This window comes from Heloderma suspectum, chromosome 5 (assembly GCF_057233095.1).
Source record: "Heloderma suspectum isolate Gila_16-S chromosome 5, 16-S_ref, whole genome shotgun sequence".
Classification (NCBI taxonomy): domain Eukaryota; kingdom Metazoa; phylum Chordata; class Lepidosauria; order Squamata; family Helodermatidae; genus Heloderma; species Heloderma suspectum.
The window spans coordinates 144,814,343-144,838,976 of record NC_139462.1 but is presented as its reverse complement, the minus strand read 5'-3'; the positions used below and the strand labels follow the sequence as shown (position 1 = coordinate 144,838,976).

The 24,634-nt window shown below is 43.1% G+C and overlaps 1 protein-coding gene across 5 annotated transcripts in view; it reads left to right on the top strand.

Moving 5' to 3' along the window:
• ADCY1 (adenylate cyclase 1) overlaps positions 1 to 24,634 on the top strand; it is a 221,259-nt gene that overhangs the window by 63,518 nt on the left and 133,107 nt on the right. For 3 of the 5 annotated variants that reach the window (XM_084857742.1, XM_084857745.1, XM_084857747.1), the window contains exon 2: positions 23,057 to 23,206. The exons of the other annotated variants lie outside the window; for them this stretch is intronic. In XM_084857742.1, coding sequence (XP_084713868.1) covers positions 23,057 to 23,206 — 150 coding nt within the window. The remainder of the gene's footprint in view (positions 1 to 23,056; positions 23,207 to 24,634) is intronic. 5 annotated transcript variants of the gene reach the window in all.

Here is a 24,634-nt window from a genome sequence, read left to right as displayed (position 1 = left end):
TATCAGAATCACAGGGGGAGGGAGTGAAGACCCAGGAGCAGTGGGGGCATCTGTGTGTATGGGGGTGCAATTAAGGCCTTAAGGACACCTGTAGCCCGTCAGCCGCAGGTTGTGCACCCCTGCTCTGTGCTTTTTATTTTTTGGCAGCCAATACGGACATTTTGATGTACATATCAGCTCACCTTCCTTTGTATTTAGCTATGTGATGGTCTCCTAGGCAGGCAGCAATCCAGTAAATTTTGCCCAGAAAATATACCTAACTGGCATCTTTATGCTCGCCTTCCTGTTTCTGAACTTATGGGAGCAGGAAATCTGTACTTGTAGTTCTTACCCTACATTTTCTTCCTTTTCACTTTGGCCTTCCTATTTCTAGATATAAAATATGGGTGTGAAGCTTATTCAGCACTGAAGACTTGTTTGAAAATGTATCATGAATCAAAGCCAATATGCATATTTTAATGATCTAATTGGGAAATATTTCAGTTAATATCCAGGGAGATTCGTGGCAGGTATCCATCTGCCATCTGAGCTTTCCAACCAGATGAGGTAAATAAGACATTCCCAACTGCCAAAAGAAATCAGAATCAAACTATAAATAATGAGGATTAAAATATAATTTATCTACCATTTTGCTTTTTATAGAATTTGCATATGGACATATGACAACTGGGTCTCCATTGTTATGGCATAGTTAGTTGTCCATTTATTCACACACTGATAGTCGGATATTTGGTATAAATAACCAGTGAATTAAGCAACAGTTCATACAACCCTTACTCCATGCAGAGTCTGCCCACGCACTGACATTCACTGAGATGCTTGTGTGAACTGCAGTGCTGTCTGCACAGAAGTCAGAACATATTAGTTTTTTATATAGTGTTACTTACAGCCCCTTGGAAAGCTGCAGTTAAGGTTGCATGCGGAAAGCAGACAGATTGACTGTGGGGCAATGGATAGAGTGTTGAAAGTGGACTGGAGAGACCTGGGTTCAAATCACTGCTCAGTCATACTGTACAGGAGTAAAGTACTTTATTGTTAAAGTGAAGTTTATTGTTAAAATTACAATAGCAGAAAACTACTGATGTTTGAAAAGCTAAGTACGAACACACAGCCCGGACTGGCCCACCCATCAAGCAGCGTACGGTGCCTGCATGAGGCGGTGGAGCTGGAGGAGTGGTGAATTGCACCATTCTCCCCACCCCAGCTAGGAGGGCCCATCACCACCTCCAGTGGGTGGTCTACGAAGCCCCGCCGGCCATTCTCCCACTGTGGCATTTGCTGCAGTGAGAGAGCAGCTGGTGGTGGGTCTGTGTGGAGCAGCTGCCAGCCCCCTATTGCTGCAGGGCTCCAGAGCTTGTGAGAGCTTGGCCATGTCCTGCAATATCTCACAAGACCCACTGAGATTTCATGAAAGGCCTGGTGTGGCAGCAAAGGTAAGGGGGGGGACATGGGCGTGCATGGCAGCAGGGAGCGTGCATGGTGGTGGCAGGAGGAAGGGACTCAGGGGCGTATGACAGGGGCGGCAGGGAAGGAGGGGCACACAGAAGCAGCAGTGGGAATTCTGCTTCAGGTTGCAAGAGAGCTCACACCAGTCTTGCACACAGCCATTATTAGAAACCATGTCTGTGTGAATTTGTGGAAGTAAGAGGGAAGGAGCCATGCTCAGTGACAGAGCACATGCTTTGCATGCAGAAGGTCATCTGTTTGATCCCTGGAATCTCCAGGTAGGGCTGGAAAAATACCTGACTGAATCCTGGGGAGCCACTGCCAGGTAGTGTCAACCATACAGGGCTAGATGGACCAATGGTCTAACTCAGGGCTCCTTCACACGGAGCTTTTATCCTGCTATTGAGATTGCTCACTCACGGACGTTTGCGGGACCTTTAGATGATGTCGTGAACCTCCAGGGCGTCTCCTGCACTAAATGACCTTTATTCTGCCTTTAAATAGATTGGAGATAATGAGCTATCAAATTACCCAGCTTGTGTTCCTTCCGTGAAAAAGGAAAAGCTGCACGAAGAGGAGCGAGACCGATGAAATATATGGAAGTCCCAGATGAAGGGGAAAGGGGAGGGGGGAAAGGAAGCGCATGTAAAGGGAGTCCATTGTGATCCTGCATTTAAAACGGAAGCAGAAAGCTCTGTTTTAAATGCGGGATTTTAGGCTGGTGTAGAGATGCTCTCAGTATAAGGCAGCTTCCTAAATGTGTTTAGAGATGCAACATGCTCTCTGATGATACATGGGAACGAAGAGTACAAATGTACTTGTGTGCATCTAGTAACTCTGTAAGCCTCTTTGAGTGACTTCTTTCTGGGGTGGCGGGAAGTAGGGTATACATTTCTTAAATTATTAAATAAAAATAAATAGTTGAGCGGTATCAAATTCAAACAGGTTGGAGGGTCAGAGGTCCTCCAGGTCAGTTCTGCAGAGGCTATACTCATAATTTTGTATTTTAAGAAAAACCTCCAGTTATACTAGATCTAGTGGCTAACTTCAAGAATACCACAACAACCAGCCTCAATGTGCCCCTCTCCTCCCTTCAGTGCATGAGGTTCCACAGCATTCCAGGCTACAAGTTGCCTTAGGGAAATGCTGACATTCCAGAAGCCCTTGGGAAAGACCTCATATTCAAGGAGCTATTTGAGATAAAGGAAGGGGGCACCCTGCATGTTCCTCTCCCTACTTGCTGTGGTTCCTGGCAGATTGCCAGCCCTGAAAGTAAGGTGTGGCGGAAGGAGGCTGGGAGCAGGGGGATGCCTGGGGCAAGAGGATGAGGTGGGACTCGTGCACGGGGTCTGAGGTCCAAGTGAGAGGGAAGGGATGGGAAGGGAGTCCTTCTCAGGCTCAGATGAACACCCCAGAAGAATTCCAAGGCTGTAGTGCTCCCGTTGTATTCGAGGCAACTATTACAAGCCTGAGACACACATTTCTGATACCTTGGTAACTTCACTAGTTGGAGATGTTGGCAAATTGCAGAGTGCACACTCCCCATGCTTTTTAACTGGCATAGTAAATCTAAACAGTATTGGAAGACACACACTGAGGCATGAAGCAGTAGCCTGTCAAAGATGGGTCTGCCCTTTTGTTCTCCTAAGGGCATCATTTACTAGTCCTGGTCTTGATCAGGAGTGTGGTAGGGATTTGCCAGGAGTGTGGTAGGGATGCTGCTGAGGGCCATATTGTGCATTCCAAAGTGCCTGATGTTTAACAGTCCTGACCTGACCCACATGTTCCAGCTCTCTGGCTAGGATCCCAAAATATTTTATGTCATCATAGCATTCATATTAAGGATATTGAATAGGGGCCTTAATGTGACACCACAGAGAGAAATGCAAACAGTCCTGTCAACATGTGTACATGGACCATAATAAGAGCTTAGTCTCTGTAGAAAAGATAAACTGGGTGCTATTTTGATAGACATCAAAACAGGAAAAACTGAACTGCTTTTAAAGTATCCTCATTTGTTTCTCCTGTTTATACATTATCAGACAGCAAACCTAGCTGATGCTGAAACTCTCAAGTGGCAGGGCTGACAGAAGTTGCCAGAGCTTAAATGACCCCACAGAGGGAAAATCTTATTATCTTTGAAGACAGCTCTTGCGAAGTGTAAGGCACAACTGGAGAAAAACCAAATGGGCTCCATGTAAAAGAACATGAAAATCAATGTTGGCAGTAGTTTCCTCAAAGCAAACCCTTTCATCTTTCGAGGACATTTGACCAAGTGTGGCATTGCTTGCTGACTGTCTGTTTCTGACATCATCGCAGGGGAAATGGTTAAGAGCAAGAGCAGAGAGAATGGTGAATGTTTGTCAAGTTGAAGCAGTCCTGCTGTAGGAAGAAGAAACAAACTGACTGAGACCAGTTTAGTCCTAATATGGTCATGCTGTGGTTTAACAATATGTAGGGTGTCAGAGCAATGATGTATACACGTTCCTTCCTGACTTCCTTCATTCCAATAAAAGACAACAACAAAATGCTTCCAAGTGCTTTCCCCACTAAAGTGAGCTTCACAGTTTAGTTCAGTCCTGACAATACGTCCTCAAAACTCCACCAAAGTTTTGCTAGCCTATCTGTGCAGTAATTCTGGCATATTAACTGCCAAAAAGTGTAGAAAAACTGTCTTCCAATGTACATATGTTGCCTCATCTCCTGGAAATGATGCTTACTCTCCACATCCAACCAGGTAAGTGGTTATTTGCAAGCCTGGTTTTGTCATTTAGACTGCAATCCTATGCATGGTTACATGGCAGTAAATCCCATTGCACATGCTGGCATTTATTTCTGAGTAAATGTTTTGTTTGTTTGTTTACTGCCTTTCTAGACCACCCAGTAGGCAGAGCTCTCTGGGTGCGTCACAAAATAGAGACAAAACTATAAAATACAAGAACAATAAAATATATTGTAAAAATTAAGAAATTAAGACAGCCATAGAATAAAACCAACAGAAGAGGGCAACAGCAGTGCAAGGATCTAAAAGCACATTTTTTAACGGATAGGGCCATAGTATAGGTGCCAGGCAAGGACATTCCACAATCTGCACCACCACTGGAAGTCTTCTTTCTAGTACCCACCTGCCTCTTATCTGGGAGGGGCATACTGGAAAAGGCATCAGCAGAGGACCTTAGAGTCCAGGAAGTGATATAAGGGAGGAGACACTCCTTCAGGTTATCTGGTTCTAAGCCATTTAGGGCTTCAGAGGTTAATACCAGCACTTTGAATTGGTCCTGGAAACAGATGAGCAGCTAGTATAGATGACCGAGCACTGGCAAAATATGATTGTATCTGCCAGTCCCAATTGTGTCAAAGGCAGCCCCACATAGTGTACAACACATTGCAATAATCCATATGGGAGATTATCAGAGTGCAAGGCGATTTTTATCCAGATAGGGTTGCAGTTGATATATCAAGCTAAGCTGATGAAGGGCACCCTGAGCCACTGAGGACACCTATGGCTCCAGCGACAGTGTTGGATTCAAGAGCACCTCCCCAAATATGAACCTGATTCTTTAGGGGGAAGTGCAACCCCATCCAAACCAAGTTGAACACCATTTAACTGGGTAGCCAAAGAATACACACTAATACCCAACACATCTTATCTAGACTGAGTCTCCATTTATTGGCCATTATCCAGTCCATTACCCTGCCTAGACACTGGTTCAGAACACCCACTGCCCCACCTGGATTAGATGAAAAGGGGAGATAGAGCTGGTTATCATCTACATAGATACTGATGACGCCATGGCTCACATCCTTTGATAACCTTTCCCAGTGGATTCATGTAGATGATGAAGAGCATGGGGGATAAAATAGACTCCTGTGGAACCTGCTATACTGGTCTAAGAGAGATTGTGTGTTTGTGGGAAACCAGTTTTGGAGGATTGGCACATTATATCCTCGAATGTCAATTATATACTGACATTAGAGACTGTTACTGAAATCCCTTTTTAAAGAAAATGAGATTTTGGAACATATAGAGGAAACTGGGTTTTCTGCTACATGTTTAGAGGGTTGCTTCTTTTGCAGTAAAGGTTGCCAAATGTAGGGAAATTCCATTGCTGTGAATTGTCTGGGAGATTTGAAAATATGAAAATGCATTTATTTTATACATAAAGCTTATTGTTTTAATATATTTTTAATGTTAATAATGTTACTTCCTAATTTAACTAGTGGTCATTGTATTTTACGTAAGTTTGTTACCTGGTTTTGTGTTGCTGTGGTCTAAGGACTAATGCAATAAATGTTATTCATTCAACTTGATAGCATAACTATCGCAGGGCAGAGCAGTAATGCCCCCAGCACCACCTGCTGGAATTGACCATCTAAGTAGGAGCAGAACTGCTGCAGTACTGTACCTCCAAGCCCCAACCCAGATAACCTGTCCAGAAGGATATCATGCTATTAAAAGCCAATGAGAGGTCCAAGAGAAGCAAGCAGGTTATATTCCCCTGCACCTCTGTCAAGTAAGGTCATTCCACATTGTGACCAAGTTGGTTTCTATTCCAAAACCAGGCCTAGAGCCTGACAGAAATGGATCTAGAAAATCTATTTCATTTAAGAATGACTGGTGTTGACCAAAGGCCACTCACGTGAGCATCTTGTCCCAGAAGGGGATGTTAGCAATGAGCTTACAGGATAGCTTACACACTTATTATACAAGGGAGTTGATATCAGGTCTCATTATTATTTTTGGTTTTTATATATTGGGCACTTTTTTATATAAAAGTATGTAATAATAACTATGAAGCCTGGGGCAGCAGTTTTTTTTTAATGTTTAAATATTTAATACACGTACTTGCTAAAAATGGAGACAGCCAGCACCATCTTTGAAGAATCATCCCCCCTTCTTTCTCTTATGCAGGGGGAATGCCTCTTCTAAGATTATGACTGCTATGATGCATGTGTGACTCCTCCTTCAGAATTATTGCTTTTATGCATGCACATGTATTTATATCTGTTTGATAAATTAGCCAATTAAAGTCAATATTAATGGATAAGAGTTCTTTAAATGGGGATAGCTGTAATGAATGCATGTGCTATTTTAATGAGGGCTGATTTCAAGCCACCATTTTAGGTAGGAAGACGAAGATAGAGAGAGACTGTGGCTTGTGTTTCTTTTCCTTTAAGATCTGAAATGATCATGTGACATCTAGTCATCCTCACCGCTTTTTTCTTGGGTAATCCACAGGTCATCATTTTCTTGAACTGGTATCTCAGCTCCATCTATTTTTTGCACAAGTTCAGGCTGATTCACAAGATATGGACCTGATGTCTATCTCCAAGTGCATGCTTGTATAAGTAAATACAACACGTGAGCCTGGAGATCAGGGAATATGCCCGTGGCAACTTTTACACACTTGAGGTACAAAACACACCTCCAAGTTCACAGAACTTGCTGTAGCCAAGATGCATGATTTCCTGGCTCAAGTCAAGTGCCACTTACCCCTCTGAAAACTCATTCCAAGTTGTTTGGAATTTCTTGTTCAAGAAAACATTATAAGCTGAAATAGCTCTCATAGAATCACACATTTATTTTAACATGTGTGACTCTTTGGAGATGAAACAGAGAAGCAGGGCTCTTCCCCACCCCAATCAGTCTCTCTTGAACTTCATAAAAAAATATACACAGTGTGGACTCAGTAAATAAAGCATTTCTAACTTTATGACAACTCCTTGACAACTCAGTCCTATGGACCTGCTTAATATGAAATTGTACAAGTAGTAATTTGCACCACTGCAGGTGAACCATAATCCTGTGCACAGGGAGTATGTAAGGTCCAAGAAACCCTGAACCCCAGTGGTTTTCAAATTGTTTTCAAACTATGAGTATCCTGGGATTCTCTGAAAGTTTATTAGGGTTCTTTAATGAGAAGTTCATTAATGACCAACAAGTTTCCCTGAAGGACCACTTGCTTGCCTAGCACCACTAAACTTTCCCTGCAGTACCCAGTTGCAAGGGAGATATGTGATGTATTCTAGGACACACAGTTCCTATGGAGCGATGATTGACACTTTAAAGTGATCGTGTCAGAATGTTTTCATTGATTTCCCCAGTCCACAACACCTGGAAACGGACATAGGGTCAGACATACTTTGCATCTGGAAATCCACACATTTCGGGGCTTATGACATGTTCTGTGGAACACAACAGAAGAAGCATCCGAATGATCCGATAAAGCATGTACATTTCAAAAATGCACGCAAACATGCTTTAGTCAGTGGGTGGATACATACAAAAATGCAAACAATTTCAAAAATGTGCAAAAATACGTACATTTTTAAAAAGACGCAATGAACATTGAAATTGTTTTTGAAATAAAATTGAACATCCACACTGAACTGACATGGACTTGGAGATGAGGAAAAGAGAAAGCCAGTGGAATTGGACTTGACAGATCTAGCCATCCCTATCTAGAAGATTTCCCAGAATGCCTTGCAAGACATAGAGATTCAATGGTGTATGTGGAAAGAGCTCTCAGAAGGCAGAAAGTCTGAAAACCAGTGCCCTTAGCCTTTCCATCCCTACTAGAAATAGGCTGCACTAGCCTTCTCTAAAACTACTCATTAGATGTCATGCAAAGTTTAGGAAAGAATTTACTATTTATTATTAATTATTACATTTCCATACCGCCCCACAGCCAAAGCTCTCTGGGCAGTTTACACAAAGGCTAAAACATTACAAATACAAAATGCAAAATTTAAAAATACAAGAAACACACAAATGGACAGTATACACAGAGACAACATATATCTAAAAACAACTTTGAGCAATCAGTCAAACTATACAACAAATCCAGGATCAATTAAAATTCATCACATGCTGCCAAATACCTGGGAAAAGAGAAAAGTCTTGACCTGGTGCTGAAAAGATAACAATGTTGGCACCAGGCAGGCCTCATCAGGGAGATAGTTCCATAATTGGGATGCCACCACCAAGAAGGTTCCCTCCCTTGTTGTTGTCTTCTGAGCCTCCCTTGGAGTAGGCACCCAGAGGAGGACCTTAGATGCTAAGCATATTGTTCAGGTAAGTTTGAGCTGGGAGCAACGCTCCATCAAGTATTGTGGTCCCGAGCTGTGTAAGACTTTATAGGTTAAAACCAGCACCTTGAATTGGGCTTGGAAACATATAGGAAGCCAATGCAAGTGGGCCAGAATTGGTCTTATATGTTATTCACAATGATGGGTCATGGTTGCTTCCATATCCATCCTTCCTGGTGATGCAACTATGCCATCCATGCAATGTGGGCAGGGCTCATGCCATCATCATTGTGAGAAGTAAACCTCTCTCACTGCTTTACTCTGAGATAAAGAACAATTTTGAGCAGGACTTACTCAGAAGTAAGTCCTACTTTTTTCAGGTAAGAGTGCAAATAACCGCAGCCTAAGTTCATACACTTTTGCATGTGAGTAAAAGCACCAAGTGCTGAAGGAAAAAGCATGCATTGTTTTCAGATGATAAGTGTGTGTGTTACAACAGATCTTAGAACAGTCATTCCTTTTAGAGGTTTAGTAGTAGTGAGTTATATGTTTAGCTGCAAGAATCCTGTTAGCAAAAGCTTGGCAACTAACATGCATGCCTTCTCTGATACAATGGAAAAAGAAGATTTGAATTGTTATGGTGTTGAATAAAATAACAGGTTAGAAGAAGTTGTTATGGGAGGGAAGAATGAACTCCATCCAGACTTTCCAAAACAGTTGGATACCATTGATCAATTATTGGAATAGGTTCCAGCCAGGTGATTTAGTAACTATAGATATACTATAATTGAAGTATTGTAACAGATTTGAATGACTGTATTGAGAAACAAAATAAAAAGCATTTATATAAAAAAACAGCCATTCTTGCATGTGAGAGAAGGGGGGATGTAACTTCTAAAATAGCACTTGAACACCTGTGATTTTTATAAGCACTTGTAACAACCACCACCACCACCCAACAACAACAATAATTGCTGGTTATTTGATCAGGGGAAACCTTTTAGTCTATTAAAAGGTTAATCAAGTAATGGACTGAATGCTGTAGTTGTAATTGTATTACATCCATATGCTGCCTCTTAGATTCTAAGCCTGGTTCTACCTGTTAGTAACAGTGATGGGCCATACATCCTAATTTGCAGTGGTAAATGATATATAACTCCTGGGCTGGGGGAGTTTCAGCATCCATCTCTCTGGACAAACCTCAGCTTTTTAGAGGACTGCCAGTTCTCTTGAAAACATCCATGTGTCAGTTTTAATTCCTATAATTCTTTGATGTGTCCTCATGATGTCTGCAGAGGTATGTGTGTTAGGACTTGGCCAGAGCAAAAAGCCACACCATTTGCTGCTATCTTGCAAAGGTTTGAAGCCAAAAAGGGTTTCCAGAAACAAATTGAGGACTATGTTAGGTCAAATCCAAAATGCCAGCATTTTTATTAAGAATAGGGAATAAGTTAAAACTGGTCAGAGCCCAAAGCCAGGACTAACAGAATCCAACCTGCTGCAATCCTAGCAAGTTACCATATTTATAGAATTGTAATACTCTGATGAGAGAAGTTGACTTGTACCAAGATAATGTTAGTCAGCAGACAAATTAGAAATCAATTGCCAAAACTGTGGCTCAGCAACACTTTGTTTCTTTTATGTTATGGCATACACAGATGTTTCAAGAGTCCAAGCCTAACATAGGAGCAATAACACATGTGGTCTATTTTCTAGAGAGGAGGCACATTTCTCACAATTCAGAAGTCGAACAATGTAGCCATCTCTTTAAAATGCAAGTTTCACTTCTCCAAGTGAGGAAACAAACCCTTTCAAAATGATTGTGACTTATTTGCAAATTCCAAGTGACCTACATCACTTAAGAGCAAGGCTAGTCGGAAACAAGCCCAGGAGTGCCAAGGAGGCAAAAATGAGGCCAAGCTGGTTTTAAATCACTTGAGCATTACTTACTATCCAATGCTATTTCCAATCCAGGAGCGGAATGGCCTTTCATAGAGAATATCTAAGCTACTGCTTTGCCAGGTAACATTAGAAGTTGTCACTTCTTCTGAGAAAGCAGCTACTTTCTGTATGACATGGTTCAATGTTTTAGAATTAAACAAAAATAACATTAGCGCTTTGTCAAATTTTGTAATGAAGCTAAACAAATTAGAGGTTCACCTGCACTCATAATTACAGCAGGACTCTAGGGCAATAGAAGATGCTTTCAAGTTGTCAGTTGTGATGCCTTCAGATATTTTCATGTATTCCTTGTGATTCCATATACCTTTAGTGCAATAGAAAGCTGTCCTTGTGCACACGCATGCACATACACACACATAATAGCTTGCTATATTCATGGATATATGGTTGATAGCTTAAGCTCAGAATACAGAATACATACAGATGTGGAAAGTAACTTATAAGTATGTAATCCCCTTCAAAACGTGTCCTGAGCAGTATTTTAAAAATAATTAGTGAGCTTAAGCTTAGGTTTGCATTTCAGTTAAGATGAAAGATGAGTTTTAGAATTCCACCATTGCATCCAGCAATTATTGTACTGTTAAAATTGTTGTATTGTCATGAACTACTGTAAAAACTGGCAAAAAAGTATAAAATATTTAACTATATACATAAATGCATACATATATAACATTATAAATGAATAATACTAAACACAAATAATATTAGACACCTTTTCTGCCTTCTCAGAATATTAGGATGCCTGAAGGTTGCTTCTGCTTTCCTGTGGAATCAGCTTCATGTTGTCAGGAAGCATCTTGTGGCAGCCCTCATGAATGTATTAACTGCCCTAATGTGCCTGCTTTAGACAGTTGTGTGATGTTGTTTGGAAAAAAAAAAGTCAGTTGTGGGAATTGTTTGATAAAATGATGTTGCAGCCTGGGATCAAATCCAGGCTCAGTCAGCCATGAAGCTAATGGACCTTTGGTTGCTGGCTAGCAGCATAACCTACTCATAGAGTTGTTTTAAAAGGGACGCAGAAATAGGATTACCCCACATACATTAATATTGTTTTGTTGTTTTAATTTGAAAGCCACCTTGGGATTTTTGGTAATTTAGGCATGGTATAAAGGTAAAAAGGTAAAGGTGTCCCCAACCAGTCATGTCCGACTCTAGGGTGTGGTGCTCATCTCCATTTCTAAGCCGAAGAGCCAGCGCTGTCCGAAGACGCTTCCATGGTCATGTGGCCGGCATGACTGAACACTGAGGTACACGGAACGCTGTTACCTTTCCCGCCGTAGCGGTACCTATTTATCTACTTGCAATTTCTTGCTTTTGAACTGCTAGGTTGGCAGAAGCTGGGACTGAAGACAGGAGCTCACTCCGTCACGCAGCACTCAGGTCTCGAACTGCTGTCCTGCCGACCTTCCGGTCTGCAGTTCAGCGTCTTAACCACTAAACCACCGTGGTCCCTTAGGCATGGTATACCACTATATATATGACAGTTCCCAATATTCCATCATATTCTAGTGACTTGGTTTGGACATACATATCTCAGCTTGCTTGCTTGCTTGCTTGCTTGCTTTATTTATTTCATTTTAGACCACCTTTCTTCCATTGTGCAACTCAAGGTGGCTACATGTGCTTCCCAGGTGGTCTCCCCTCCAAGCACTGACCAGACCCAGACCTGCTTAGCTTCAGCAAGGTGGCTGCCTCATGTGCCTTCAGACCATGTCTTGGGACCTGAGGTATGCACAAGCCTTGTTCCCACATGCTCCACCCTCACACAGCTCTTACCCTCTTCCTTTCTCAACACTTCCAGGTTAATTAGCCATAGTTTTCTGTTACATCTGAACTGGAAAACTGTGGTTACCAGGATCAGAACAAGCTAGAATTTTAAACCAGCTTCAGACTGTGCTGTGCTTCAAGCAATTAACCAAGATTGAGTTGAATTGCAGCACCCTGAGAAGAGAGCAGGGCAGAGGTGGCAGAAGGACAGAGGCTCATGTATATCTCAGCTGAACCAGGCTAGTGTGACAAAACACAAAAGAGAAGAAAGGATGGGGCTATACCAATAAAAGCAAATTTGATTCTCAGTGGCTGGGTTCACCAAGGGCAAGGGGGGAGCAGATTTAGTCCCAACCCAGTGATGTTTCTGCATACATCCCTGATAACTGCATAGTTGCAATTCACTCCTATGGGGAAAAGGGAAGTGCTGCCCTTGCGAACATGGCTGTAATGACAGCAAAAATATGTCCTCTATCTGTGACGCAGAATGTCCCAACCCTTGGTAAGATTGCAGAGGGTGTGTGCATGCATGCAGCACGTCTCTTTGTGCAGAGCACTCACACACAGAGGTGCACCAGCCCAGAGGTATATTTTTTTAGATCATTCAAGCCTTTTCTACACCTACATCTTTCTCCCAACATATATATCATAAAACACACACACACACACAGAAAAACACACACAGAGAGAAAATGAACACAGACAGTATCCCCCTGACCACCATGCAAGTCAATGGAATGAGGGTGGAAAAAGCTGCCCTGCCAAAAAAAGGGCTGGGGAGGGAAGCCACCCACCTCCAAGGACCTGGTGCACCAAGGCTTCTTGACAAGGGTAGGCTCTGTCCCTCAACCAGCTGTTTTTCAGTAGTGCAGCTTCCCCCCACCCATGCAAGTTAATGGAGAAAGGAAGGCTTCCATGTATGCAAAATCATCCGCATCCTAGTTACATCCAGACTAGATTATTGTAATGCACTCTACATGGAGCTGCCTTTCAAGCTGGTTCAGAGGCTTCAGCTGGTGCAGAGTGTAGCTGCCCAGTTGCTTGTGGTGGACTAGGAGAGCAGAGCATATAACACCAATTCTATACCAGTTGCACTGGTTGCCAGTGCATTTCAGGGTCCAATTTAAAGTGCTGGTGATCACCTTTAAAAACCTAAATAGTTTGGGACCAGGTTATTTGAAGGACTGCCTGTACCTATATGAACCAGGTCAGACATTAAAATCAGCCATGGCTCATGGGCCCATCGGTAAGACCTATTAGGTGGTGAGCATGACACACAGGGCCTTTTCTGCAGTGGCCCCATCCTTCGGGAATGCCCTGCCAGATGAAATACATGTGGCTCCCTCCCTGACTGTTTTTAAACAGACATTTAAAGTTCTGGTTGCTCCAGGCTGCTTTTATGTCGCAGGCCCATTTTATGTAGGCCCATTTTAAGAATGTGAATTTTTATTGTTGTTGCTATTTATAAACAGTTTGTGTCATTGTTTTAATTAATTCTATTTTATATTTTATTGCTTTAACATTTTACTCTGTGAACTGTCTTGGAGAGGCTTTGCCTCATAAAGCAGTGTAGAAATATTTTAAATAAGTAAGGGTACAATCCTATGCATGTTTAGACAGAAAAATGTCCTACAATTCCCGGCATGCCCCAGCCAGCTATACTGGGAATTGTAGGACCTTTCTCTGTCTAAAGATGCATAGGAGTGTGCTCGAAGGTAAATAAATTCTATTGCGCTCCAGTTTCCTTGCATCAGAGCAACTTACTAGCAAAATCCCTATTTAAGCAGCAGCCAGTGGGACATGCAGACGGAAACTAAGGCATGTGCCTTAGTGGCAGTGGAACTATCAGAGGCAAAATGCAGAGCTAAATGACGTCCTAGGTCCTACATGCCAAGGTGGATCACAGCATTGCAGAAACAAATTGAGCTCCTACTGCATTGCACTGACATGGCATCTCTCCTGCAGGATGTTGCATTAAGAGGCTATGGGGCAGCTCCCTGTGCCATGTAGGATTTTCCCCCTAGAGGTGACAGAGCTGATAGCTTCTAGAACCACAGTAAAAGGGATCTTGAAAGCTTGCACATTTTGTGATCTTTTTGAGTTGGCCTAATAAAGGTATTACACTATATGAATTTTGGGATTTTTCTTATGACCATCAGGGCTGTCTTTGTTTCTTGTTATAAATTTATTGTGAGGTATAGTAATGAAATTACAACATATGTTCTTGGGTATGGTCCCCCATCCCCAATCTTGAGTATATCCAAGAATAAGCTGTGTGAATCTTGCCCCCCACCCTAAAATCTCATTACTGCCCCTCAAACTCTAAAATGGCTCGCTGGAAATGTCCCTTTGCATTGGACCCACGAGCCCTGATCTCTCTCCTTTGTGCTGCTACTGTCTATCAGAGTGGAAGACTGAGATATCTTTTAGAAACCAGAAGTAATTTTAGTCTCATATTCTGGGATGCATTTTTTTTTTTTTTCAGAATAACATTTTGCAGTGTTTGCCTACCTCTAATTATAGCCTGCAACTGCAAATAGGTCCTTATTTTGCTCTCCTCAGGTAATGCATCTGAAGGAATAGAATCATTATGCTTATTGGGATAAAGCCAGAGGAAAGATACACTCTTTGCAGAGCATGTCTTGAAAGGAATAGAAAAAGTAAACACATATATGAAGTGCCTATCTGCTCCCCACATAAAAATCCACTTTGGATTTTAATAATGATGAAATATGAGATATAATCCCTGTTCTTTGTTGCAGCTTTTTATTTGGATTTGTAAGCCATGTGGGGGAAAATATTCCCTTTGATGTCAGTTTATTTGAGGTGCATCTTTTAAGAAAATATTTTCTGTCATTTGCAAACATATATACACACATACATTTGTGTCTTCCTCTCTACGGCATTTCTCTGTTTATCTGTCAGTAGAGCAGTAACTTTTAAACAGAAAGGGATCTGATCCATTCTGTAATTTCAGGAAATAATGTAAACTTCAGTGGCTAGTTATTATTAAACTGACTGATGAGAAATCCTCATCTCTTCGCCTTCTCCTTTAATGTGTCCTCGGCTTAACTGTATTGACTCATTGCAGCGAACAGAACCTTTGTGCAAATCAGCCAGAAATGAAAGGCTATGTTGATCAGATAGTATCAATATCAGAATGATCCAGTCATCAGCAGTGGCCATGTGTACACATTAAGTTGCACTGTGGCTGGAGACAGACAGCAGTGCCCTCCACACCCCCAAAAGAACTGATGGTGGCATCTTTGCCTATGGTGTCCTAGTATTTTCTCTTGAAAAACAAGTTGTTCAGGCTTTTGTAGTTTCAAAAACCTTCAAGACCTTTTTAACAGAGGCAGTAATCAAACAAAAGGAATTAGTGTGTACACTGCGCACAAGAGGGTCTGTCATACCACGTTGTTGTTTAGATTTCTTATATGCCTTTCTCAAAAAAGACTCAGATTTACAACAAAATTTAAACATACAAAATTTAAAACAGCTAAAAGTGATAATCCACTAAAATACCAGCATCTTGTAAAACAACTAAAACATCAGTGACAACCACAGACAATTCACCTGATGCAACAAAACTTTACAAAGTTGATTCTTACCTTCTTTTTGTCCACAAATAAGTAGCAAGGTATGTGTAGGCAGGTGAGCTAGTAAAAAAGGTGTATTGTGTGCTAGTGAGTTTTGTAAATGTATTTGCTAAGGTGTGACAGCACAGCATTAAGACCTTGTCTTCAGGTCAGCCATAACCTCCCAAGTCCTCTCTAACCATAGCTTACTCATCATGGTCATGCTATCCAGCCCTGCAGCCTTGGCATGGTATGCACATATGTTTTATGTATGTATGTGTGTGTGTTAGAATATATACCTCTTCCCATTTTAAAAATCCCAAAGCAGTTTACAACATATTACAAAACAATACACCATTAAAAGCAGAACAGCATTTAGATAGGTTAATGGTTCAGAAAAGCTATGGTAGACAATTAAGTTTTTAATAATGCGGCAAGCACATGATTGTTGGTGCCTGGCATATCGCAGAAGGGAGGTCATTTCCAAGTGAGGGTGCCACCACAGAGAAGCCCCATTGCTGTCAGACTCAGATAGGACTCTGCAGAGTGTGGCACAGACCTCTCTCGAAGATCATAGTGATCTAGTGGATCTCTAGAAGGGGAGACAGTCTTTTAGGTAACCTGATCCTAAGTTGTTTAGGGCTTTATATGTCAGTGAAAACGTGAGAAATCCAGAGAGAGAAGGAAGAAAAGTGAGAATCCGGGGGGGGGGGGAGTGAGAATCCAGAGAGAGAGGGGGAAGAAAAGTGGGGAGAGGCAAGAAAAGTGAGAATCCACAGGTGGGGGGGAGAACAGTGAGAATCCAGAGAGGGGGAGAAAAGTGGAAATCCAGAAAGGGGGGGGGAGAAAAGTGAGAATTCTGAGAGAGGGGGAAGAAAAGTGAGAATCCAGAGAGAGGAAGTGCTCCCAACATTTTACTCCCCATGGCAATTTGTGTTGGTGCCCAGGACACTTCTTCAAAATGTCAAATGGGCTCAGGGGGCCAAAAAGGTTGCCTACCCCTGATGTAGACTGAGAATTGATTTCTTACAGTTAAGCAACACAGCCATCACAGATAATGTCCTCTTTTCTAATGGGGTTTTAGGCCAAGTGCCCTATGATAACTTAGATGAGCATCACAGATAATGTCTTCTTTTCTAATGGGGTTTTAGGCCAAGTGCCCTATGATAACTTAGATGAGGAAAATAAGTTGGATGGAGCCATGTAATATAGGGTACTGAATGTTTTTTCTATGAGCCAGTTCTTCTCTGTGTTGTAACAAAGAACAAAATCTATGGCCGCTGTAATGTGGCTGGAATATCTCACAGCTTGATCAGTATGATTTGGAGCCACCGTATTTCACTTGCAATCATTACAAATAGCACCAAAATCGAGTTGTAATGAAGTGAAAATAGCAAGAAAATGTATCACTGTAATTTTGTTAAATATTTTTGAAAGAATATAATGGGAATGAAATGAATGAATGGCTGCAGTTCAGCGTATTATTCCCAATTTGTCACCTGTTTGGCAATCCTTACTGGAGTTAATGGTTTCTTTCTAGAAAGCAGTCATTGACAGACAGGAAAATCTCATCGCTTGAATTCTCTATGATGGCAGTTGAGTGTAAGGAGGAGGCAAATGTAGTAATTAAGTGTTCTCTAAAGATTGCCAAAAAGGTGAATTATTAGGTCTAACAAAGCCATGTCAGTATCAAGAGTCAATTATGGATTCCAAGACATTGCCAACTGACTGTGTTTTGAAGTGAAGGAATCGCAGCTGTAGTGTTGAGAATGTCACGATAAAGACATAAATAAAACAGTGTGAGAATTTTAGTTTTAAATCCGTTCGTCAGCTTTTACTAGCTTATATCATAAGCAAAGTTTAGCGCCCCCCCCCAAAAAAGAGAGAGAGAGAGTTGCGCCTTGCTATTTTTTTCAGCAAATGCATATATATTACTGTCAGGACCTCTGCCAAAGGAAGACAGAAAGTATTAACGATGCAGTCGTCAAACCAACATATGCATTGGAAATCATTATGATACAATGACCTTGTACTTCGCTTCAGTGTCAGATTGAGAGAGGAATCCTGAACAAAATGTGGAATGGTTCTTTGGTAATGTTACGATGAAGATTTATGTAATATACACTTAGTTCTTGAGATAATTTGAACTTGAAATGTGTGTGTAGTGTGTGTGTGAGAGCGTGTATACACTCACTCTCACACTCTTTTTTCTAGGTTAGAACTAGGACTTGGTTTCTCTGAGTGGTTCCCCAGTTTAGTAAAAATGCCACTTCAGGTCTGTGCTTTGCATCAGCAAACACCTCACAGCAACCCCCCCCCCCAAAAAAAACCCATGATTATAGAAATTTACAGGCCTTTTCCCATGTTTTGCTAAAAGAATGCTGGTGATGCCTTCTTAGTTCAGTTGCAGGCAATCAGAATACAATGTGTAACAAGGAATCTGGGCAGAAAGCAGCATTTATGTGAGCAAACTTGCATCCTGGGGTGTGTTTCCACGCTATTGGCTTCAACTGGCTTGCAACTTTGTTGCGATGTTTCCCCAATCGCATCTGCTCCTTTTCCAATTTCCACAGTGCTTAAAGTCCCAGCTTATCATGGCTGTAGCCTGGGGCTCTGTCCTGTTTCCAGTGAGCTCTAATTGAATTATTTTCTTGATGGCTGGGTGGAGTGTGGGTTGGGTCTGATTACCTCATCTGTATTCCCGCCTCCTCTTGCTGAGTCCCCCACCCTCTCCCCCTTCGCTGACAGAAACATACTTCCAGGTGGGGTGGGAGGATTGGAAGTGAACGTCATCAGACTGGCAGGGGCTGCTGACCCAGTCAGAGAGGCTCCCCCCTCCAGGCTCTACTGCCCTTAATGGCAATCTCGGGAACAAGCCTCATTGACTACAATGGGAGTTACTTCTGAGTAGACTTCCCAGACGTATCCCTGATTCTGCCCATTTTTTCCCCTTTCCCTCTAAATAGCAGGCTACCACATTAGGAGCCACCCCTAAGGCTACCACATTAGCTGACACATGCTAAGTCGCTATCTCACTATCACACTATTGTGCAAGTCTTCCATCAATATGCATACCCTCCACATCAGTATGTTGCTATGACTCTTATCATTCAATTGTGAAATAGCGCTAACACACATTTGCGCTGTTGCGCGATAGCGCATCAGTGCAGTGGTACCTGCTGATAACTGTTGAGATTAAGGGGGCTTGTTCTGGAAAATGCGCTATGGTGCAATTGCACAAATACGTGTCTATTTCACAATTGAGTGATAGAGTGGTAGAGTCATAGGAATATACTGATATAGAGGATGTGCATATTGATCGAAGATCTGTGCAGTACTGTGATAATGAGATAGCAACTTAGTGTGTAATATGAAAACTAGACTATGATGCTTGCGGCATCATTTCCCTGGTCCAAACGACACAAAGGAATATTAGCCATGGATTGTCCCCACGTGTAGTTCTGGGGAAGTGACCTGAGATAAACCTTATTTTCAGGCTGCAGTGGGAGTACTTGCCTGCCTGCGATAGCAGGCTTATACACACTAGTGTTCTAGAGCTTATTCTCAATGATGTTTTAAAAGTTGGTCCCTCGGCATCCTGCTCCAGAATGTAGGGGTAGACGAAAGTCCCTTACCTGTTCTCGAAGGATGTTCACGGTGGGGGGGAGGCGCTTCGCTGCTCCCCCCGCGAAGTTCCGGCCGGGGGGGGAGGCTTTCCGCCTCGCCCCGGCCGAAATTCAGGCCGGGGGGGAGGCTTCCCGCCTTGCCCCGGCCGAAATTCAGGCCGGGGAGGAGGCTTTCCACCTCGCCTGGCCGCGAACGCGAAAGTTAAAAAAAAAAAAAAAAAAAAAAACGCCCCCTGATAGGCTACGTGACGATTGACGTAGCCTATCACGGCTGACTTTGCAAATCTAGCCATGATTGGCTACGTGAATCGTCACGTAGCCTATCAGGGGGCGTTTTTTTTTTTCTTTTATTGGAATGGCGGCGGCGGCAGCCGGTCGAAAGACCGGCTGCTGCTCCCGCCCCGCTCGAACACCCGCCGAACCGCCGGCCGGACCCGCCGCCGGGAGGGACATTCGGCGAAGGTAAGTCCCATCCCAGGGGGGGGGTGCGGGGTAAAACTTCTGGAAAACAAGGAAGGAAAGGGTTGGGTACTGAGGTCAGAGCAACACACCTACAAAGGCTGGGCTACACACCTCATGGGCAGGACTATGATACCAGACCCAGTGCGATTGTGGAAACAGGTCAGTAATGGAGCCGCCATAAGTGGGAAAAGTCAGACTATAAGCAGTCTCAGAAGAAGCCGTTTTTCCTCAATAAAATGTGGGGCTGGGGCTGAATGGCCACGATGTCATGGAAACACAGGGATCTCACCGTGCAGCCTGGTTGGAGTAAATCACTGGTGGAAACATAGCCCTGATCTACATTTGTTTAGGGCAGAATCCTGTGCCATAATGTCTTCTTTGGAGGCCCTGCTGTAGCTGCCCCACCTCCAGAGGTCAGGTGGGTGGTAACCAGGGCTAGGGACTTTTCAGTGACAGCACCCCACCTTCGGGAATTTTCTCCTCAGTGATGTACATTGTGAAGATGCCATATGAACCTCTACTTTCTTTTTCGGAACAAGTTAATATGCTTTTATTCTCTGAAGCTATTAATGGTTGATTTGTTTACTGCTGGGTTATCTGTTTTATGCCATTTATTCTTTTTAGTTGTTTTATATTGTTTTAATGTTTATACTGTAGTGAGCTTCCTTGAAGGCTCTTTCATACACAAATACTCACACACTATGTTTAAAACATGTGTCACAGTGCAGTTCCTCCTTTCATAGCAACCAACATTTGTGCTTTAACTAAGTAGGCTGATGGTGTTGATACTTTTCTAAAAGAACACTTATTAGGATTGCTCTCATGCTTCCCATACTGCAAACATCCCATTTAGCAATATGTCATTGGGATTGTGTGATTCCTTTATGCAGTTTCAGAGAAAGCGATCCTTGGGTTAAGAATTTACATTTTTGTGGAATCATGAAGACATGTTCTGGATGGCCTCCCGCCCAGCCTTCCACAGTCCATATGATGTCAGGTGGATATGGACATGCACTTGATGTCAATAGGTGTGGCCATGCCCACCTGACATCATTTGCTTCCTGGCTCAAACACCAGGTGGATTTTCCACCTGGTGCATGGACCAGGGACCAGGATTAACTGCATGCAGGCTTTCTGGGTTAGGAATGCTCCGCCTGCAGTGAAGTCAAGCAGGACAAGCCCCGTCACTCTCACTCCTCCAACGGGGAGTGATGGAGACCAGGTCAGCTCTACCCCCTCTTTGCATGCTTTGCTTCCTTCCTGCAATGGGGGAAAGAGTCAAGGCATGTGAAGAAGAAGCAGCTGAGTCCCCCTTGCTTCTCCGATGGAGGATTCAGCGACTTTGGATTCAGCGCACACACACACACACACTGCCTTCTTTCCCTATCGTGGGAAGGAGGTGGGGCACACAAAGCTGCTGAGTCCCCTTTGCTCCTCTGTCAGAGAAGTAAGGGGGACTCAGCTCCTTCACACACCCTGCCTCTTTCCCCCATTGTGGGAAGGAGGTGGGGTGCACAAAAGTGAAGTGGTGCCCTCTGCCCCTCATTCCCAATTTCAGATCAGAGTTAGCAGGGGGGATGAGGGCCATTGGGATTCAACCGCACCTGGAGAGAGCAGCTTCTTTCCCTGGCACAGGCAATTCCCAAACCTCTCCCCCCACCCTGCCCACTGCTACCTCCAATCAGAGATAACGGTGGGGGCTCTGCACCAGCAGGGGAATTCCCACTGTTATCTCCAACTCAGATTGGAGAAGTCAGCGAGGGGAAGCTCTCTGGGGTGATTCCTCCAGGGGGTGGGGCTTGTAGCCTAAGCCCCACCCCCTGGAGAAAGCCAAAGAGGTTCTGCACCCCTTCCTTAGGGCAATATAAGCAGAGCTTCCTGAGTCCTCACTGTGCTGAAGCAACTGTCATTCCTTAGAGCTACTGTTTCAAATCTGCCCGCTAATTTTTGTACTGTATTTTTTGTATATTTGTACTGTTTATATTCCATTCAGATTTTCCAGGTTCGTTCTTCAGCCATAAGAAGAAGGAACACAAGTCACAAGCTCCCACCCTAAACCTTCCAGCCCATTATTTAAATCTCCATAATAGCAGGGGCCTCACTACTGCCACCCAGCTGAACTTGCCACCAAAATTTGGCATTTCCTTGAAGCATCTCGATGGTCTTATAGGCCCCTTCCAACCCTACTATTCTATTATTCTGTGAGCATGATTTTGCTTTAAAATAAGGAGTCTGGGGAGTGTGCTTTGTCTTAATGAAAAGTCACTGCTTTATTGCCACCACACTTTCAAATTTTAGCAGCAAATGCAGTAGCAGAGGCAATTTCAGTGGCAGTGGAGAGGAGTACAGCCCCTGGTGGGTTCTTGGGGGAATTAGTCCCCAGATCTCCAAACGGCACCTACCAGAAGTTGTCACTAAGCTGTGAAGTCCTTGACAATAGGGCACTGCTGTAGTTCTAAGGAGAGGGGCCATTTCTCACTGGTAGAGCACATGCTTTAAGTGCAGAAGATCCCAGATTCAGTGCTCAGCATCTCCAGTTAAAAGGAGTTTAGGTAGCAGTGCTGGGGAACACCTTGTGACTCTGGAGAGCCACTGTCACATGGAGAAACAAGGCCAGACCTACCATTAGGCAAAGCGAGGTGGCTGGCTCAGGCAGATTTTTTGACATCATGAAAATGCAACAAATTATTAGTTTTTAATTTATTATTATTGGATTAGAACCAAACTTAATCATACCTAGAGATGACCCATTGAAATCAGTGGGACTTAAGTGGATTTCAGTGGGTCTAATTTAAGTATGACTAAGTCTGGATCCAACCCTCCCCCAGGGAGGGGGAAGATATTTGTGAGATTTTCTGCTTTAAGTGCCAAAATAACTTGGTTGGTTTGGATACTCTGCGTGTTGACTGGGGGAGGGAAGGGGCACCATTTGCTGCTCTGCGTCAGGCAGCAAAATGTCTTGGCTGGTGCCATGGAGAAAACAATAATGGGCTGGATGAACCAGTGGTGTAATTCAGTAGCAGAACAGGTTCATATGATCCATGATAGGTAAGCAGCACGCATTCTGCTTCAAAATAATACAAGGGAAATAAGCTGGATTTTGGGCCAAATGAATATTTTGTAGCAATGTGTGAGAGCGTGTGTATTATAATATGTCTTTTTTGTTCCCTTCTTCTCCCCTAACAGCTGGTAGCCAATGCTATCCTTTTTGTCAGTGTAAATTTGTATGGGGTCTTTGTGAGGATTTTGACAGAGAGGGCGCAGAGGAAGGCATTTCTTCAGGCCAGGAACTGCATTGAGGACAGGCTGAAGCTGGAGGATGAAAATGAAAAACAGGTCAGTTGAAATGCATTCTTGTTTTTTATCTTTTTCTTTGGCATCACAGTGGTACATATCTTGCAGGACAAAAGGCCTATTTATAAGGAAAAGCATCTAATTGCAAAGTGTATATTTGTTTGCAGAACACACAGTTGCCTTCCTCTTTACTTGTTATCAACAATGAAAACACAGCAGGCATAGCTGTTTCCATATTTAGTATAATAAACCCCAGACAAAGCACAAAAGCACATAAAATTGTGGGACACTTTGGCTGGCCAGGTGTAAGGTGGTACTTTCACCCAAAATGCAAATTATATTTTAATTTGTAAGTTGGATTTTAGAGTCACGCTTCTCCACTTATCCCTAGAAATATTAGTAAGATGGAGGGAGCAGGAATACATTAAAGCAACAAACTACAGTGGTGTACTGAAATTAATTAGAAACCAGTAACCTATCTCCTCTAGTAAAACACTAAATGAATGCAAATAGTTTTATAGCCTTCTCATTTGCAACAAGAGCATTCAGATAAAGCTGCAGAGGAAATAACTTAAGAACAAAGCTGCCATTTGGGGGGTTGGAAGCTGAATGTGCTAAGTTATTTGAGAATAGTTATGGACTCTCTTATAGTTTGGTTTCAGAAAGATAACTTGATTGGATGTGTACAAAGAGAGGAATCCTAATTTACTGTGTGTGTGTGTGAGAGAGAGAGAGAGAGAGAGAGAGATCCTCTACTACTTCTTAACTCCAACTAGCTCACACCACCCAGGGGAAAAGTTGGAGGAGTGGCTCTACTGGTGTTTTCAGCCCAGAGGATCTTTTTTCAGAATTCCCTTCACTCTTGAAATCAATGAAAGGCCCTGCAAGGTACTCAGGGTGTCATTTCTTATTGGGAATCATGGAGCTTGTAGTTTGGAAGTTTGAACTGGGCTGGGCCAAACCTAAAATGGGGTCAGTTTTTTGTGGAGGCGGAGGAATTTACATTTTGAACTCCTCCCATTCAGTCTTAGACAGCCCTAAGTGTAAGGCTTTGGAGGTGCTCTGGCAGCAGGGGTGGGCTGCCCGACTCCCTGTGCCATTGTTGTAGCTTGCTTGAGGAGGGACCTGCTAGTCTGTTCTCTGCTTCACTTTGCTACCATGGCAGGCCAGAGGGCAGGCCAGCAGCTTCTAACTCACCAGGGATCTTGTTGTACAAGGGGTCAGTTGACTTCCATCTGGCCCAGTGAAGCTGCTGATTCTGTATGGGCTGAGCAACTTATTTCTTCCAACTGAGGTGCCCTCTGCCTGCCTCAGCTACCAGCTTGCTTCCAGATCACAAACCCTGATACAGCTCAGCACAGTCAATCACATCATGAATCTTCACACCCTTTCCCTGTGTATCCTGGGAATGTGAAGCAGGTGTGCAGACACACACAACATGATGCCACCAATCACTGGGTGAGTCTTGGA